Source organism: Camelina sativa, chromosome 16 (assembly GCF_030686135.1).
Source record: "Camelina sativa cultivar CO46 ecotype springtype chromosome 16, ASM3068613v1".
Lineage (NCBI taxonomy): Eukaryota > Viridiplantae > Streptophyta > Magnoliopsida > Brassicales > Brassicaceae > Camelina > Camelina sativa.
In genome coordinates this window covers 22,966,332-22,982,912 of record NC_141895.1, presented here as the reverse complement: position 1 = coordinate 22,982,912, position 16,581 = coordinate 22,966,332, and the positions used below count along the sequence as shown (strand labels likewise).

The 16,581-nt window shown below is 36.1% G+C and overlaps 4 protein-coding genes and 1 pseudogene across 5 annotated transcripts; 2 read left to right on the top strand and 3 right to left on the bottom strand.

The window, feature by feature from the left end:
* The first annotated feature begins 204 nt into the window (after positions 1–204).
* On the top strand, positions 205–4,475 carry LOC104751417 (cytokinin dehydrogenase 5). The gene is made up of 5 exons (XM_087491134.1): positions 205–1,962; positions 2,052–2,179; positions 2,319–2,585; positions 3,131–3,393; positions 3,855–4,475. The coding sequence occupies exons 1-5, from the start codon at positions 1,383–1,385 to the stop codon at positions 4,213–4,215; spliced, it is 1,599 nt and encodes a 532-aa protein (XP_087347260.1). The 5' UTR covers positions 205–1,382; the 3' UTR covers positions 4,216–4,475.
* Positions 4,338–6,338, bottom strand: LOC104751418 (putative ubiquitin-conjugating enzyme E2 16). Its single transcript, XM_010473356.3, has 6 exons — positions 6,028–6,338; positions 5,825–5,928; positions 5,609–5,711; positions 5,286–5,349; positions 4,690–4,778; positions 4,338–4,603 (listed from the first exon to the last, which is right to left on the bottom strand). The coding sequence occupies exons 1-6, from the start codon at positions 6,055–6,057 to the stop codon at positions 4,508–4,510; spliced, it is 486 nt and encodes a 161-aa protein (XP_010471658.1). The 5' UTR covers positions 6,058–6,338; the 3' UTR covers positions 4,338–4,507.
* A 2,282-nt stretch (positions 6,339–8,620) lies between these two features.
* On the top strand, positions 8,621–10,256 carry LOC104751416 (BEL1-like homeodomain protein 11). Its single transcript, XM_010473352.3, has 4 exons — positions 8,621–8,969; positions 9,329–9,714; positions 9,800–9,860; positions 9,954–10,256. The coding sequence occupies exons 1-4, from the start codon at positions 8,676–8,678 to the stop codon at positions 10,080–10,082; spliced, it is 870 nt and encodes a 289-aa protein (XP_010471654.1). The 5' UTR covers positions 8,621–8,675; the 3' UTR covers positions 10,083–10,256.
* Positions 10,067–12,303, bottom strand: LOC104753856 (26S proteasome regulatory subunit 10B homolog A-like; annotated as a pseudogene). The gene is made up of 9 exons (XR_015584281.1): positions 12,056–12,303; positions 11,828–11,950; positions 11,428–11,726; positions 11,249–11,341; positions 11,080–11,166; positions 10,843–10,983; positions 10,548–10,739; positions 10,368–10,449; positions 10,067–10,279 (listed from the first exon to the last, which is right to left on the bottom strand). The product of XR_015584281.1 is annotated as a 26S proteasome regulatory subunit 10B homolog A-like (transcript).
* Positions 12,304–12,427: 124 nt separating this feature from the next.
* Positions 12,428–14,699, bottom strand: LOC104751415 (uncharacterized). The gene is made up of 5 exons (XM_087491133.1): positions 14,244–14,699; positions 14,012–14,154; positions 13,561–13,832; positions 13,314–13,468; positions 12,428–13,202 (listed from the first exon to the last, which is right to left on the bottom strand). Exons 1-5 carry the CDS (start codon positions 14,494–14,496, stop codon positions 12,619–12,621), a joined length of 1,407 nt encoding a protein of 468 aa, XP_087347259.1. The 5' UTR covers positions 14,497–14,699; the 3' UTR covers positions 12,428–12,618.
* Positions 14,700–16,581: the final 1,882 nt, after the last annotated feature.

Genomic DNA, 16,581 nt, shown 5'->3' with positions numbered 1-16,581 from the left:
GAAAGAGAGAACTACTTCATCTCAGGAGATAACAGGGCCACTATGATTCTCCATATCCAAAAAATAGACCCCACTGTTTTCACTACACACGTGTGACCTCATCCTCTCCCACGTGAATATCCCACGTGGCGTTCATATGTTTCGTCTCTCCCCCATATCTCTCCAGTCTCCCCCATGCCATGACCTCTATCCCATCCTCTTCTCCTTCTCTTTTTTTTTTTTTTTTTTTTTTTTTCTCGTTAATTTCAGTTAAATAGTTACATTTTTTTGGCTAATGATAAGAGATGAGAACTATCAAAGATTCACACTAACCATCATAAAACGTTTTTGGGACCAATCAATATGTACTGTTGAATTGTCTAGTGCTTGTTCTTCATTACTCTAGACTTCTAGAGGTAAGAGGTAGACAACTAAATTTTCGTAAGTCAACTGTCAAATCAGTTGTATTTAGGTTGAACACTGATATAACACGTTTTTTTTCATAACCATATATCAAATTGGTTGTTTTTTTTTTGTATCTTGACACTGCCAGTTTTTGAATTAGTCAAATCCTTTACGTAGTTTTGTAGCTAAATTTGGTCAGATATTTTTGCTACCAATTTGTTACATTAGGTGTTGTGTACCACAGTGTTACAATATTTTGTGTTGCTAAATGTTTAACATTTTTGCTACAAATTATTTCTGTTAATATTTGTAATTATATAGCTACATTTAGTAACTAATTAGCTACAATATCTATTATATTAAATTTTGTTACTAATTTGTAACAGTTTGTAGCTATTATTTGTTATTAACTTTTTTGTAGCAAATTTTTGTAGCTATATGATACAAAACTACTAGTGTTATAGCTAAAATCAAAATTGACAAAAAAGAAAAAGGTTAATAGTATAAACAGTGAGTGACACGTAGATATCACACGGTGCTTTTGTTGATTTTTGTGTAAAGATGAACTTGTTAATAAGAGAATATGACGTGATCTTCTCCGGTACAACTCTTTGTCCTATAAATAAGAGAACTCTTTGTCTTCATATTCTCGACACACACATATAAACCGCATAAACTCGTTAATTTTGAACGAAAATAATATTAAAAACACTCGTTATATATTATTGTAAATAATATATTAAAGTTTCTTCACCCAAACCGAAAAAAAGAAAGACAGAGAATCTGTGCATGTTGCTCAGAAAATCTTCAAAGCGTAATCTGGGCTTACGTTAGCTCTCACGAACCCCCAAGGATCTCCCTATATATGTTTTTTCATTTCCCCATAAAATTTTCCATTATCTGAAAAAAAAAAACCATTATCAGAATATCTTCTATATATTATTTCCTCCTCTCGATCTTGATTCTTGTTTCTTGACTATTCGTTCATAAGTCGTGAAATGACGTCAAGCTTTCTCCTCATCACGTTCGCTATATGTCAACTGATCATAGCCGTTGGTCCTAGTGAGCTCCTCCGCATCGGAGCCATCGATGTCGACGGATATTTCAGCGTCCACCCTACCGAGTTAGCCTCTGTTTCGTCGGACTTCGGTATGTTAAAGTCTCCGGAAGAGCCATTAGCCGTGCTTCATCCATCCTCGGCCGAAGACGTGGCACGACTCGTCAGAACAGCTTACGGTTCAGCCACCGCGTTTCCGGTCTCAGCTCGAGGTCACGGCCATTCTATAAACGGGCAAGCAGCAGCGGGGAGGAACGGTGTGGTGGTTGAGATGAACCACGGCGTAACCGGGACGCCGGAGCCACTCATCCGACCGGATGAAATGTATGTGGACGTTTGGGGTGGAGAGTTATGGGTCGATGTGTTGAGGAAAACGTTGGAATATGGGTTAGCACCAAAATCTTGGACTGATTACTTATACCTCACCGTAGGAGGTACACTCTCCAATGCAGGAATCAGTGGTCAAGCTTTTCACCATGGTCCACAGATTAGTAACGTCCTTGAGATGGACGTTGTAACTGGTTAGTGTTAAAAACATTCAAATTCATCAAATATATAAAAAAATATTTATTTGAAGTTTAAATAACAAAAAGTTGAAATGAAAAAATAGGGAAAGGAGAGGTGATGAGATGCTCAGAAGAAGAGAACACAAAGCTATTCCATGGAGTTCTTGGTGGGTTAGGTCAACTTGGGATCATTACACGAGCACGAATCTCTCTTGAACCTGCTCCCCAAAGGGTAATTTTTTTTTATATAATAAAAATTAAAAATCCCGGGCGGGTCTTTTAATATTTAACTTTTTTTACTGTTGATGCTAATATATTTTTCTAAAAATTATTTTAAGATACTAAAACCCTAAAATATATTATGATGACAGGTAAGATGGATAAGGGTATTGTATTCGAGCTTTGAGGTGTTTACAGAGGATCAAGAGTACTTAATATCGATGCATGGTCAATTAAAGTTTGATTACGTGGAAGGTTTTGTGATTGTGGACGAAGGTCTCGTGAACAATTGGAGATCCTCTTTCTTCTCTCCACGTAACCCCGTCAAGATCTCGTCCGTTAGTTCGAACGGGTCCGTTTTGTATTGCCTAGAGATCACCAAGAACTACCACGACTCCGACTCCGAAACCGTCGATCAGGTCACTTTCATTATTCACTTAGACAAAGAGATATTTTCTTTTTTATATTTGATGACTATCTGGAAGGATTTAACGCTATGCGATTATTGGGAAATCATTATGAAAATTAATTTAGTATATGATCAAAAGTAGTGTCCATAGTATTTTTGTTGTGTTTACACTTTATTATAATTTAAATTTGGAAGAGGACATGAAGAAGAAGCCAGAGAGGATCTACAGAGATCTAGCTTTTCCACCTGAACTTAATAATACACATTAAAAATATTCTTCTTCTTCTTCTTCTGATGTTTTAGTTTATCACTAGCGAATTAATCATGGTTACTAATTAAGTAGTGGACAAGGTCATGGACCACTCACCAAATAATGATTCCTCTTTCTCTAAGTTAACTTTTTTTAAAGACCAACTCTACTGGAATCTTAACTTATCTTTTGTTTTGGTAGGCTTTAATAGCAAAACAACTTTTCTTAATTTTCCCCGTAAACTTTATTTTCCTATTCCGGATTAAGTATATTAAACGTGGAATTTTTTTTTCTCTTTCTTACAGGAAGTAGAGATTTTGATGAAGAAATTGAATTTCATACCGACATCAGTATTTACGACAGATTTGCAGTATGTGGATTTTCTCGACCGGGTACACAAGGCGGAGTTGAAGCTCCGGTCCAAGAATTTGTGGGAGGTTCCACACCCATGGCTCAACCTCTTCGTACCAAAATCAAGAATCTCTGACTTCGACAAAGGCGTTTTCAAGGGCATTTTGGGGAATAAAACAAGTGGCCCTATCCTTATCTACCCCATGAACAAAGACAAGTAAGTCTTAGCATAACCGTTGATTACTACTTCTAAACTCTGTCGTTAGGAAAAAAGAATGAAACGAGTCTTGCATGCATGCAAAGTTACACTTGTGGCTTGTGGGGATTAATTAGTGGTCCAATAATAAAAAAGTTTGTCAAAACTGAAAAAAACTCGACACGTGGTACATGGGATTGTCCGTAAAACGTTGTCCACATGTGCATCGAACCAGCTAAGATTGACAATAACGCCTCGTCGGCTCGTCTTTCTCTTTTGTTCGTTTTGTTTTTACGACCAAATCCGACGGTCCACATTAGGTTTTGTCTGTTTTTATTAAGTTCCTAGAACTCATGGTGGGTGGGTCCCGCTCGGATTCTCCTAAACCAAACCGATCTCAACGAACCCTCCACACATCATTTATTAATTGTATATAGATATTGTCGTTGCTGACGTGGCTTTATTTGATTGTTATTTGCCAGATGGGACGAGAGGAGCTCAGCCGTGACGCCGGATGAGGAAGTTTTCTATCTGGTGGCTCTATTGAGGTCAGCTTTAACGGACGGTGAGGAGACTCAGAAGCTAGAGTATCTGAAAGACCAGAACAGGCGGATCTTGGAGTTCTGCGAACAAGCTAAGATCAATGTGAAGCAGTACCTTCCTCACCACGCAACACAGGAAGAGTGGGTGGCCCATTTTGGCGACAAGTGGGATCGGTTCAGAAGCCTGAAAGATGAGTTCGATCCGCGACACATACTTGCTACTGGTCAGAGAATCTTTCAAAACCCATCTTTGTCTTTGTTTCCTCCATCGTCTCCTTCTTCGTCAGCGGCTTCATGGTGACAGAACCAAAACCAGAAGAAAGTAGTAGTTGAGAAAAATATTCTTCCTGATGTATATATATGACCTAGTAGAGAAGCATCAGAGAGATTAGGTTGGGGCTTTTGTTAGTAGGGCTTTTAAAATTAGAGTAGAAGATTCAAATTAGTCAAATTTTTTTGTGTTGTTTTTTTACATTCACGGATTTTGGACATGGGTTTCGGGACAGCTTAAACCCGGTTAAATTAAAAATAGACAACAAACCTCGAGACTGTTTCGGATTATTTTACATTTTTTTTAATGGTCGAACGAGGTTTTATACTTTATCGTCGTGGAACCACCATCGGGTCTCCTTTGGAGATCTTCCGTTCTTACAGTTCTTCACATAACGGTCATTGTCGGGTGGTCGTTGCTGCAACAAAACCAAGCAAGCGAGAGGAAGGTTCAGCTTTGTGGAAGAACAAAGAGAGTATGGTTCAGCTTAAGAGCTGTGCGTACCTTTTCAGTTGAGCTTGACAGCATGGAGAGGATACTAATGCAGATGGAACTCACCGTCATGGCTGGAGACCAAGAATCATACAAAATATCTGCAAATTGATACACAACATTAGATTCTCCTCTAGGGTGGCCTATGTTTAAAATTGTGCTATTGAATTGAATCTGAACAATAAAATGCAGGAAACACGCCAAATGTTTTCAGTCAATATGTACATTTTTTCTCAACACTGATCTTAAGAATACGAGTGTACCGTTGGATCTAAAGGAATATATATCATCAGCTATATAAGACTCCAAATCAGTTCCAAGAAGATCATATAATTCATAAATAGCTTTTATGTTTATCACTAGGATTGCCTAATATCCAAAAATGTCTTGTTACTACCAACATAAGAGAGTAGAGAAGCCTTATTACATATAACAAGAAACAAATTTATGGAGGCTAAACACTAATCATCATCATTGACATCTCCCATCAAGCTTCAGATGAAGGCAAGCCAAGAAGAGCCATTATAAATCTAGTAATCAACCAACACAAGCGAGATAATAACCAAAACAGCAAAGAGAGTATCATAAAACAGAGGATATTGATATACCTAAACAAATATGCCCGTTGCTGTAGATGTGAGGATGCATAGGAGCTGGATGAAGAAAAATCACCTGCACAAATGAATAAGAACTTAATACTCAAGTCAACTCGATAGAGCTCAAGAGATTTCATAAGAAAGCAGAGACCAAACTTGAGAGATATCAGAGATACCAAATTGATTATCAAGCACTACTACTAATGTGAAATCCAATGAAGTAAGCAAATGCAGTTCAGCTTACAGTTTCAAAATTCACAACAAATTCATTAGTCAAGAGATCTTCATAACACTGATTAAACTAACACAGAACAAGAGGAGAGATATACACTCACTTGTGGTGATTCCATAGGATAATGTTCAGGAAAATCAACTTGAAGCTGATACGTATCGTTAGCATACAGAGTTCCTGGAGCACCAATAACTTCAATTATCCATCTGCAAAACCCATGATTTTTTTTTCACATCAAGAAATTGCTAAAATCGTATGATTCACACAACACGAATAAAGTATATAACCTAGAAGTAAGTACCCAAAATTAGTAAATTACCTCTGGAGATTATCAGTGACCTTGTGTTTGAAGCCAGTGGGTGGATTCATCTGCCATTCAACAAGCTCTTTCTGAAGTCTATTAGTCGCGATCTTGCTCAGAGCCTACACACACAAGTTTCCCAAAACAGAAAGTCAAAAACCCTAATTCCAAAACCAAAGTCAAATAAACAGAGCAACTGAGAGAGAGAAGAGAGACAGAACCTTGCGAGAAGGAGCACCGGAGCTAGTCATACTGCCTTCTAAGAGATGGAGACAGAGACAAAAGAGAGATCCCCCTTGGAGAAGAAGAAGAAGAAGAAGCGAGGAAGGAAGGATCGTAGTAGATCGGAGGGTTCAGATTTGTGGGGTCTTTCTCTGTCTGATTGAAGAAGAGATCTTAATGAGCAGATTTTTTTTTTAGAGACGGTGGAGATGATGACACGTGTAGCATCCTGCGGTTTTTTAGATCCACGACCGTTTCGTACTTTGGTGTATCTGTGTCAGTGATATGCAGCACAAACAAAGCCAGGATCCCCTGGATTTTTGCTGCTGCGTTAATGAAACGGTCCAAGCGGTACAATCGTAACATTAATTCCACGTTCTGCGTTCGTTTCATTATCACCCATTTTATTATATTTTTCACTGATACCAAATTTTAATCACAATATTATTTAAACAAATTTTTAATACTACTTTCAAATTGTGCAATAATATACCGATGAGAATAGTGTATAAACAGTTGTAAAAATCAATTTAATTTCCGTTTTGTCAAAAAAAGGTTTCCAATTTTTTTCATTTTCTTTTATACAATTTAATTTAATAAAAAATAGCTCAATTGCAAAAATTTCGGTAACAATTTATTTAATTTTTACTACGCTTATTTCTTGATTTATTCGAGACCAAAAACAAAACGGAACAAAAGTGATAATAATGAAATCAACACCAAATCAAACATACTGTTAATTGTATATTTTTATTAAACGTTCATGACATTTACATATTTTTTTAAATGCCTAAAATATCAACACAACTAGTTTCCAAATAAATTTCATATAATTTTTTTCATTTTTTCGGTCCACAACTAAGGTCCACCTCGCATGTCGTCCTACTACCGTCTAACGATATTTTTAACATCAATAATACAAAGCGCGCTAAAATATGATTTTATTATCTTACGTCTTTTAACCTTCAAATGTATGCAAACTCTTATGTTAACCAACATAAATTAATGATAACAGTTTATAATAATATAATGGAAGCTATGAATAGGTCAAAAGTCGAAGACTCGATCGAAGGCCATTGGATGTGTTGTAGCAACTCGCAAAGTAGCAAGTAGATGTGAAACTAAGAAAAGCCAAAGCAATGTCTTCGAGATCTTTGCAGCGTCTTTTCAACATCTACGAGTTGTCCTAATTCGCAGCTACTATCAACAAAATACACATACTACTCTTTAAAGTTTTTCATGCTCCTTTGCCTTTATTGTTCTGAGTTCAGATTCAGACGCAGACAAAATCTCTGAACTTCCAATAAATAATAGCAATCATGAACCAGCTTCTCCCTTTTTTTTGCATCGCCATTAATACGGTAAAACTCTCAATCTCATGAAGATTTTGAACTAACTCCAATATTTTGTTGTCAACTTTTAACTCCATTCTTAAAATTTGAAGAATTGTGGAGTTTGTCTTTTTACTTTGGTAGAAAAAAAAATTGTGGAAATGTGAAATCAGAGTTAGTTCCCTAAGCCCTAATGACAATCATCATTGACTCCACAAACAACTCTCAAGTTTTCTCTACAACAGTATGTAGTTTACCCATTTTGATTATTATGTATATAATCTGGATTGTAGAAATATAATATAACTTAATTAATATAAAAAAAGGCAAATAGTAGATAGAATTTGCATGTTAATTATATTATACTTCCTTCAACATTTTGAAATATAATTCTTACAAAATTAAAAAGAAAAGTTATAAGAGAAGTTAATACTTGTTGTTTGCATGTGTGTGTCTTTTTCTCTTTTTTGGGTTTTGAACTTCCCAACAAAGTTAGAAGCTCAAAAAGGGATTGTGGATGCTGAAACAAGATAAGAAGAAGCATTTATGCAAAAGCCTGTTGTTTGTTTGGTGCTCAGAGGAGAGGGACCATATATATCCCTTTTCTTCTTTTTTTTGACAAGGATATACAAAACCAAATTCTCTTGGACAGGTGTGTTACCTCAATTGTTTTTATTTATTTGCCATTATTTTAAATACTAAGTGCTATTAGTAGGTGGAGGTGTAGGTAACTATGCATAGTGCTTTTGCTGCAGGATGCAGCATTGGCTCTTCTTACTCTCTCTAGGTGCTTCGTGATTTCAAAATCTTCAGTGCTTTTCTTTAACACAATAATTGTTTCTAAACTTGGCTTTGACCATGGATTACCTCTAATAGTGTTTTTTCAACGTCAAAGATTTTTTATGGGTTGCCACAAAAATATAGTTTACGAGGGGTCTAATCGAATAATGGTCTACCTCAGTAAACTCCACAGATTTCAACGAACAGTTTCTTCATATTTCAAATTTGATAATTTATAAAAGCAAGAAAGTCCACCGAATATATCATGTTACTCAATTATCAAAAACCGAAGAAAAATATAATGCTATTCGTTGAATTTTTGGAGGCACTCTGGTTTATACTGGTAACTAGCATTGGCCTAGTATTTATGGGTTTCAAAAGCTAGCTTCGCTACAAGTCAACTTCCAATTTTTTATATAAAATATATTATGAAATTATGAATAATATATATATATATATATTGATTGCTTTTTGGTTACTTATTTTATGTATGTGGAGCAAAAAGAGTAAACAGAACGTCTCCAAGTAGAAAGAAGATGGAGGAGTATAGGGTGAGACATGAGTGTTCATCTCTGCGTGGTACTTTGTTGGATTCAAGATATGCCAAGGCAGTGCAGTGCCTTGTAGAAGAAGTAATCGATATAGGTGGTAGAGATGTTGAGCTTTGCAACGACATCCTAATCCAACAGCTGTTTCCAGGAAGGAAAAGATCCGGTTTTAAGTTGTCTTCAGAAATCAAATCCGAACTTTGCAGTTCAGATTTCATGTCTTTGCCTGAGAATCATGAGATTCATATCAAAATCACCAAGCTTCTCAGTTTATTGCAACAGGTCAGTCACTCTAATCTTCCAAACAACTTTGAAAATAGTCTAAATTGGTTTATATATGTTTAATTTAACAAAGCAGTGTATACTCTTAAACCATGAACTCCAGAACTTACAGTCTAATAAGTAAATCTAAAGTCTGAAGACTAAACCTCAAACCCAAAAATTCTAAACCCTAAAGCATAAAACCTTAAATTTTGGTCAAAAAATCTAAACCAAAAATGGTATGTTTCTTTAAGATGCATATAGGTAGTATTATTTTTTTTTGAATTAAGATGTTTTAAGATTGGTTTCCTAAATGTCCCATAATTATTTCCTCTGTTTTTGTTGTAACATTATTTTGGTTAACTCCGCTTTATGGACAGGTAGAAGAAAGATTTGACATGTACTGCAATCAATTGGAGCAAGTGATTGCAGCATTTGAGGAAATAGCAGGAGAAGGATCATCCAAAGTATACACGGGTTTAGCTCTTCAAGCCATGACTCGACATTTCGGTAGTCTTGAAGAAGCAATAATCTCTCAGCTCAACTCTGTTCGTCGGAGATTCATCAACTCTCATCAAGATGTTCCCAAGATCATCAGCTCTGGCTTATCACAGCTCAGCTTGTTCGATGGGAACACTTCATCATCACTTCAGCGTCTTGGTTTGGTTCAAGGACCACAAAGACATGCTTGGAAACCCATCAGAGGCTTACCTGAGACTTCCGTTGCTATTCTCCGAGCTTGGCTCTTTCAACATTTCTTGCATCCGTAAGTTTTCTTGTTGCTTAAGTTTCTAACAGTGGGTCGAAGTAAATGTTGGAGAAGAAATATTTGATTGTTGTAATGTTAACAGTTATCCGAATGAAGCAGAGAAGCTGGTGTTGGCGTCTGAAACAGGGCTTTCCAAGAACCAAGTACACTCCTCTGGATCTGATCTTCCTTTTAATTTCTTTTGGTATCATCCTGATTCTGATTGTCATTTTTGTTGTTGTTGATGATGATCAAAGGTATCAAATTGGTTTATAAATGCTCGAGTTCGACTCTGGAAACCAATGATAGAAGAGATGTATAGAGAGGAATTTGGAGATTCCTCAGATGAATCCATGCAAAGAGAAGCTAATGATGATTCAAACTGACTGAAACCATAGAAAAACAGAACAAAGGTTCTCAGTCTAGCTTATTAGATCTATGCTTCTTCTTCTTTTGATGAATTTTTCAATCATATTTTAGATCTTTCTTCGGTATGTTTCTCTATTTTTGTTCTTCCCGATAATCAGCAATAGTAATGTGCACTGGATACAAGTTTCTTCGCTTCGCCTAGTTTTGTTACAGCCTGACAAAAAAAGTGTTTTAGTTATGATATAAAGTGGGAAAGATTGCAACAAGTGATCAAAGATCACCGTAAGAAGAAACACACTAACCTTGATGAAATCATTTGGGACAACGTAGAGCTAACATCCCTGCTTCAGTACATAGGTTACGCATATCTGCGCCATTGAATCCCTGCAAAAGACATTTTTTCCAAAAAAATAAGTTCTGTTTTGTTTTGCACTTTTGCTTTACACAAACACAAGTCATGTATATATGTATGTGTGACAAACCTCAGATAATTTCACGATCTTATCGTAATCAATCTCTCCATGTTTAGTTATAGCAGAAGCATGAATCTTAAGTATTGTCATTCTAGAATCAACATTAGGCAATGGAACCTCTATCTTCTTATCGATTCTACCAGGTCGAAGAAGTGCAGGGTCAAGAACATCAGCTCTGTTTGTTGCCATTATTACTTGAACCTAAATAAAACAAAAGCCATGATTCATAAACGAACTCATGCTAGTATAATATATTTCTACTGATTATAAAACTACAAAGGTCGTCCAAGAAGAAGAAGACAACCTTATCAAGTTCATTCAATCCATCAAGCTGAGAAAGAAGCTCCATGAGAACTCTGTCACATTCACTAGTTTTTACTCCTCCTTCTCTGGATCCACGACGTCTACCAATAGCATCAATCCCATCCATAAAGATGATGCAAGGCTTTAACCAGAAGAATTAATGAACACAGATCATCATACGTAAGTAATTTAAAAAATAAATCACAACATCTATTAAGCAAAAAAAATGAGAACTTACTTGATGATCACGAGCATATTTAAACATATCTCTCACTAACAATGAACTATCTTCCAAATCTTCGCTTACAAGCGCGCTAGAAACAACCTACAAAATAACCAATTTATCCTAAACTTTGGAATAAGCTAAGAAAAAAAAACTAGCAATGTATATGATTATGAACTCTAACCGTCAAGAAAGTTGAATCCATGTTGTTGCTAGCGATTGCTCTAGCTAATAATGTCTTTCCAGTTCCAGGAGGTACATAAAGAAGTACTGCGTACTGCCTATTAACATAATTCGATACAATAATTCTCTTCTTCTTTTCAAAAAAAAAAATCAAAACCAGAAGAAGTAATCAATCCAAACCTTGGGAAGCTTTACACCAAGTCGTTGAAAGATTCCAGGATTTTTGAGAGGAAGCTCAATGTAATCTTGAAGATCTTTGATTTGTTTGGATAAACCACCAAGATCTGAGTAACTAACATCTCCACGGTCTCGATGCACCATATTATAGACCAATAGATCAACCATAGGAGGGAGAATTCTCATTATCGTCAATGTCTTTTTCTCATGAGTAACTCTGGTTCCACAAACTAGCTTTGACTGATCCACATTACTGCAGCAGTTCACAACGTAACGACGGCCATTGTTTCCTTTCACAAGAACTGAAGATTGAATTTGTGAAAGTGAATGATTTGGAAAAAAAAAAGAAAAAAACAAAACAAAACAAAACCAGAAAAAGTGAGAGAGAGAGAGAGGGGTTTACATCGTTCTTTTTCTAGAGGTTTCACAACTTCTCCAACTCTTTCCGCACGAGTAGTCGTAAGATATTTGAGAATGTGTTCAGTTTCTTCAAACTCGTTCTTGGAATGTTCCAGTAGCTCATAGAGTCATCGCTGAATCCAGAAAACAAGTGTCATGCATATCATAAAACCCTAAAGATCAGACATGTTTGGCAAAACAATTAGCTGGAAAATTAGGGTTTAGAAGGAACCAAGATCGAGAGAACTTTGGTGTAACTTGCGCATGCGGAGCTTCAACTCATACAGAGTAATGGCCATGGATCTCCTCCTCTCTGACTCTTCTTCTCTGTCTTCCATGGAAGCGAACCTACAACAAAGCCTTAAAGTGCTAATCAAGAGGACCACCAAGGATACGAAACGATTCTGAGAATTTTTTTGTGTGTTTTCTTGTTCTCTGCTCAACAAACAATAAAGAATCTGTTATATACTTCCCGTTTGATTTTTCACAACTGAAACATTCGTAACTTATATCTATTAAATCCCGCTATTTTATACATATACTACTTTTGACCCCATAAGTTTTGGTTTTACCAGTTAACACCCTGGAGATGTACACTTACTAATTCAGCAGCAAAGCTAATCTCAACTCGTATTCGTGATAAAGAAAAAACATTGTAGTTTAATTCAGCAGCAAAGCTAATCTCAACTCGTATACACAAAAGAAAGGAAAAAACAATGCGGTAGTATTGTATACTTCTATGAACAGAATAAATAAGAGAGAGATCAAGAAACATTGTAGTTTAATGATCTCATCTCATCGTAAAGCATGAGCCTTTGCGTGTTGCAAGACTTCCCTGAGCACTGAAGCTATTCGATGTGACATATGATGTTCCAAGAACATCTCTTTTACTCTCTCATACCCATTTTTACCCATTGTTAACCTTAACTCAACTTGCATCGCCAATTTCACTATGTTCTTGGCAAGAGGTATCACGCCTTCTTTCCCTGCATTATGTAACAGACCGGTCGTCTCGTTCACTACAATCTCCATTGTACCTCCGGCTGCAGTACCAAGTACAGGTAGCTTAAAGGCCATGGCTTCGATTGTTATTCTCCCAAAGCATTCTCCTCTGGCTTGAGAATTCTGGACAAGAACGTCCATGGCTGCTATATACGGAGCTACGGTTAAAGTTTTGTTGACAAAGTGGACAAAGCTCTCAAGTTTCTTTTCATGGACAAAGTTGCGTAATTCAGCCTCGAACTTTGTCTGCCGGCTCATGTCACTTCCTACTACTACTGCATGCATTGTTGGAACCTGAAGTTTCTTCTCTTTGATTGTTTCAAGACTTTCGTGGAAGGCTCGGAGAAACAGGTCCTGGCCTTTTCCTCGTGATACACCTGAAAAGAATAACAAACTCAAGTAAATTCTTTGGTGAGGCGTAAACTCTTACTCCTTATTAAATAATTGATGCTCCTCCGGAAACTGAGAAGAAGAAAGAGATGGCATACTATTAATAATGCCAAAGAGTAAGTCTTCATTCCGTACTCCAAGAGATTCTCGGACGTGCTCACGGAGAACTCTTTTGGCAACACTATCTTCAGCTACTGCCATCAATTCCTTGCTATTTCCTAGGTGCACGACATAAGTTTTGGGCATTTTAATCCTGTTTTCCAAAACAGTCATAGAACAGTGTTAAGCTATAAGAAGAAAAAAAAAGTAAATCCAACTGAGTGTTCTGTATAGGAGGAAACGGACCCTAGGCGAGCCTGAGTTCTGTTTTTCCAGTATTCAGCAGTTGCGTGAGAATCAATCATGGCCCCAGCAACAAAGGGGAGGTGTTTGACCAAATCTGCATTGAAATAGTGTCCTCTCATCTCATGAATCCACCAAAGGATCTTAGGTAGAACTTTTACAACATTCTCCTTGAGAACAGCATCCAGCCATTTCCCAGCCACAGCAGTATTTAGTACAATCAAATCAGCCTTGAGAGCTGTGTCTATGGCTTTCTGACCCTTTGCAGAGATCACCTGGAGTCAAGAAAGTTCACGTTAAGACCAAAAACCTCCCCAAAGAACTTGGTCAATCAATAGTAAATGATGCTCCTCTTCACTAAAGCTGCCAATTTCATCAGAAACGGACTGAAGAGAAGCTCAAGACAACATCTTTACAATAAAGTAAGAAGTCGAATGGTAGAAACTAAGAGAACCTGAACTCCTCGATCCAACATCTTGTGTTCAAGACTGTAGATAACTTCATCTGCTTCAACTGGTTTCTGATTAGTGATCCAAACAACTTCAGCACCAACTCCTCTTAACAAAAACGCCAATTCCATCAACAGCAAAGGTCCACCTTTTGTCACACAAAATCAATCATCCCTTCAGAAAAAAAGTTGAAATTTTTCGAGAACCCAGATCAAAATAGGAGAATCAAATCAGCACCTGAGAGTGATAACTCATGAGAAACTAACAAAACAAGCTTCGATTTCATGAAACCTAGAGGATTCGATTGAAACTTCGTGGCGCTGCTAACTTCACTCTTCTCCTTCACGAATTGGCCGCTTAAGCTACATGATTCGAAGCTAGATCTCACGAGGATCACCCCAACCGTTGATACAGATACAAACAGTAAAACCACCATTGCCCATCTCTTCCTTTGCATTGTGAACCAAACTCTCGTCGACGCTTTCACCATTGTTTTTTTTGTTCTCCGCTTAACTCACATCCCAGGGTTTTTAACACTCTGGATCTTCGCAAATTCCTCGAAAAATCGAAACTTTGAACATCAAAATAGAGACGAGAATGGGCACGAATTTGGATCTCTGAGTAGAACTGTTTCAAACTGAGAAGAAGAACCTTGAAAGCAATTTTCTCTTTTAAGGTTTTGCACTCCGTGCCGTTTTGATCGAAACGTATTGGCGTTTTGTTAACCCTCTAGTCTACAAAGAGGGTTATTAAACCCGCTAGTTGGAGAAGAGGTTTTCGCTAGACTATGGCCTTATGGGATTTAGAAATTATATCCACTTTAGTTTGTATCCATTATTAATGAGGTTTAATAGTATTATTCTTGTCTTGACTTTGTAATCTCGATGCACTGCAGGGGAAATTATTGTGTCTGCTACGTTGTTTTATGTATGTTTTGGAAATGTGTTTTCATCTGTTAAGTGTTAACTATGGGATTAATTACTAAACAACGGTGAATATCTAACCATATACTACTAAACTCTTACTTTGATGTCAATTACATGTATTCTTCAAAATAAAATAACTCATAGTATGAACTATGAAGTATTCATAAACCAAATTGCGATTATTTATATATCATAACTAAGGATATTGATTATTATTAGCTGTCATAATGTAGGTGTACTAAATGTGGGAGAGAGCTTTTGTCCAAACCAAAAGCTGTTGATTTCTTACTTGTCATTTTCCTCATTTAGCACTATCATCATCACTCATCGTCGGTTCATCAACTTCTTCAAATTTTATTACATCATAGTATTGAAAAGTATAAAAACTCATCATAATTCGCTTTAGAAATCCACATTCATTAAACCTATTTTAGAAAATTATAAATATTCGAACCTTTCATATATTTTGGATTTACTCCCATATTATTACACTCACCAGTCGTTTGCCAATTGTACATTAAAGAAAGAAAAAAAATCCACTTATTAAACAAAAAAAAATGAAGATAATTTGGTGTAACACATTGATTCTCATTGAAAGGTTTGTGTCGGCTGTTCCAATCTATAAACAAAACCAAGACTCAACCAGAAACAAAAAACAATAAAAGAATAAAAACAAAAATATACAAAAAATTAAAACAAAATAGTAAGGAATAAACATTTATGAATAATGGACACAAATCCGTTAACGAACGTCGTCTACAAAACAAATTGGCGTCCAAGTCTTTTTGTTTTTTGGCCACGTTCACCAACCTCGCGTCCGACACAGCTACCTTATTTATTTCAATTTTTCATCATTTTGATTCAAATTCTACTTTTTCAATTATTTATTACACAACCTCCATAGATCCTCTTGGGACAAGGAATCGACCCATCATAAAGCTTCCATTTTATTTTGTTTTATAAATAAAAACATACATTTTTTTTGGTTTATGAATAAATACATTTTTCCTCATGTCACATATATATATATATAACCACTTGATGATTTAAGAAGATATATGTTTATTGGGTTAGTCAAATTATTGGATTTTTCGTTACAAGGAAGGAAATTGGGTAGTCAGTAGTCACCAACTGGTTGTTAAGGGTCCTTTAATCCCTCAATTAAGCAATTGAGCATACACAAACACTTCTTCCTCAAAGCAACACTTCTGGCAAATCAATTTCTCTAGGTCTAGGGGTGGTTTTGTAATTTTAGTAACTTCATTTTTAATATATTGTTTTTGTTGACATTTCTAGTTTATTTTATTTATTTGTGAATCATGTAAGAAAATAGAAAATTCTGAATAAATGGAGTTATTTTCGTTTTCCTCTTTTGCACGTCACTTAATAAGAAATGTGTGCCCGATGTATTACGCGAACGATACACGTATGCCTATATTATAAAACAGTAGGAGAGCACAAAAAATATGTTTATTTGTTGATTGATTTTAACTACATGTATTTAGAGAGGGAGATTTATCGTTATATATGTCTTATGACAATATAACAATTATACTTCATAGATTAGTTATGAAGTAGTATCATATTCTCACGTAACACATGTTTCTCGTTCGCTTATAGCCAGGGATCCCTACCGCAATCATGTAAGA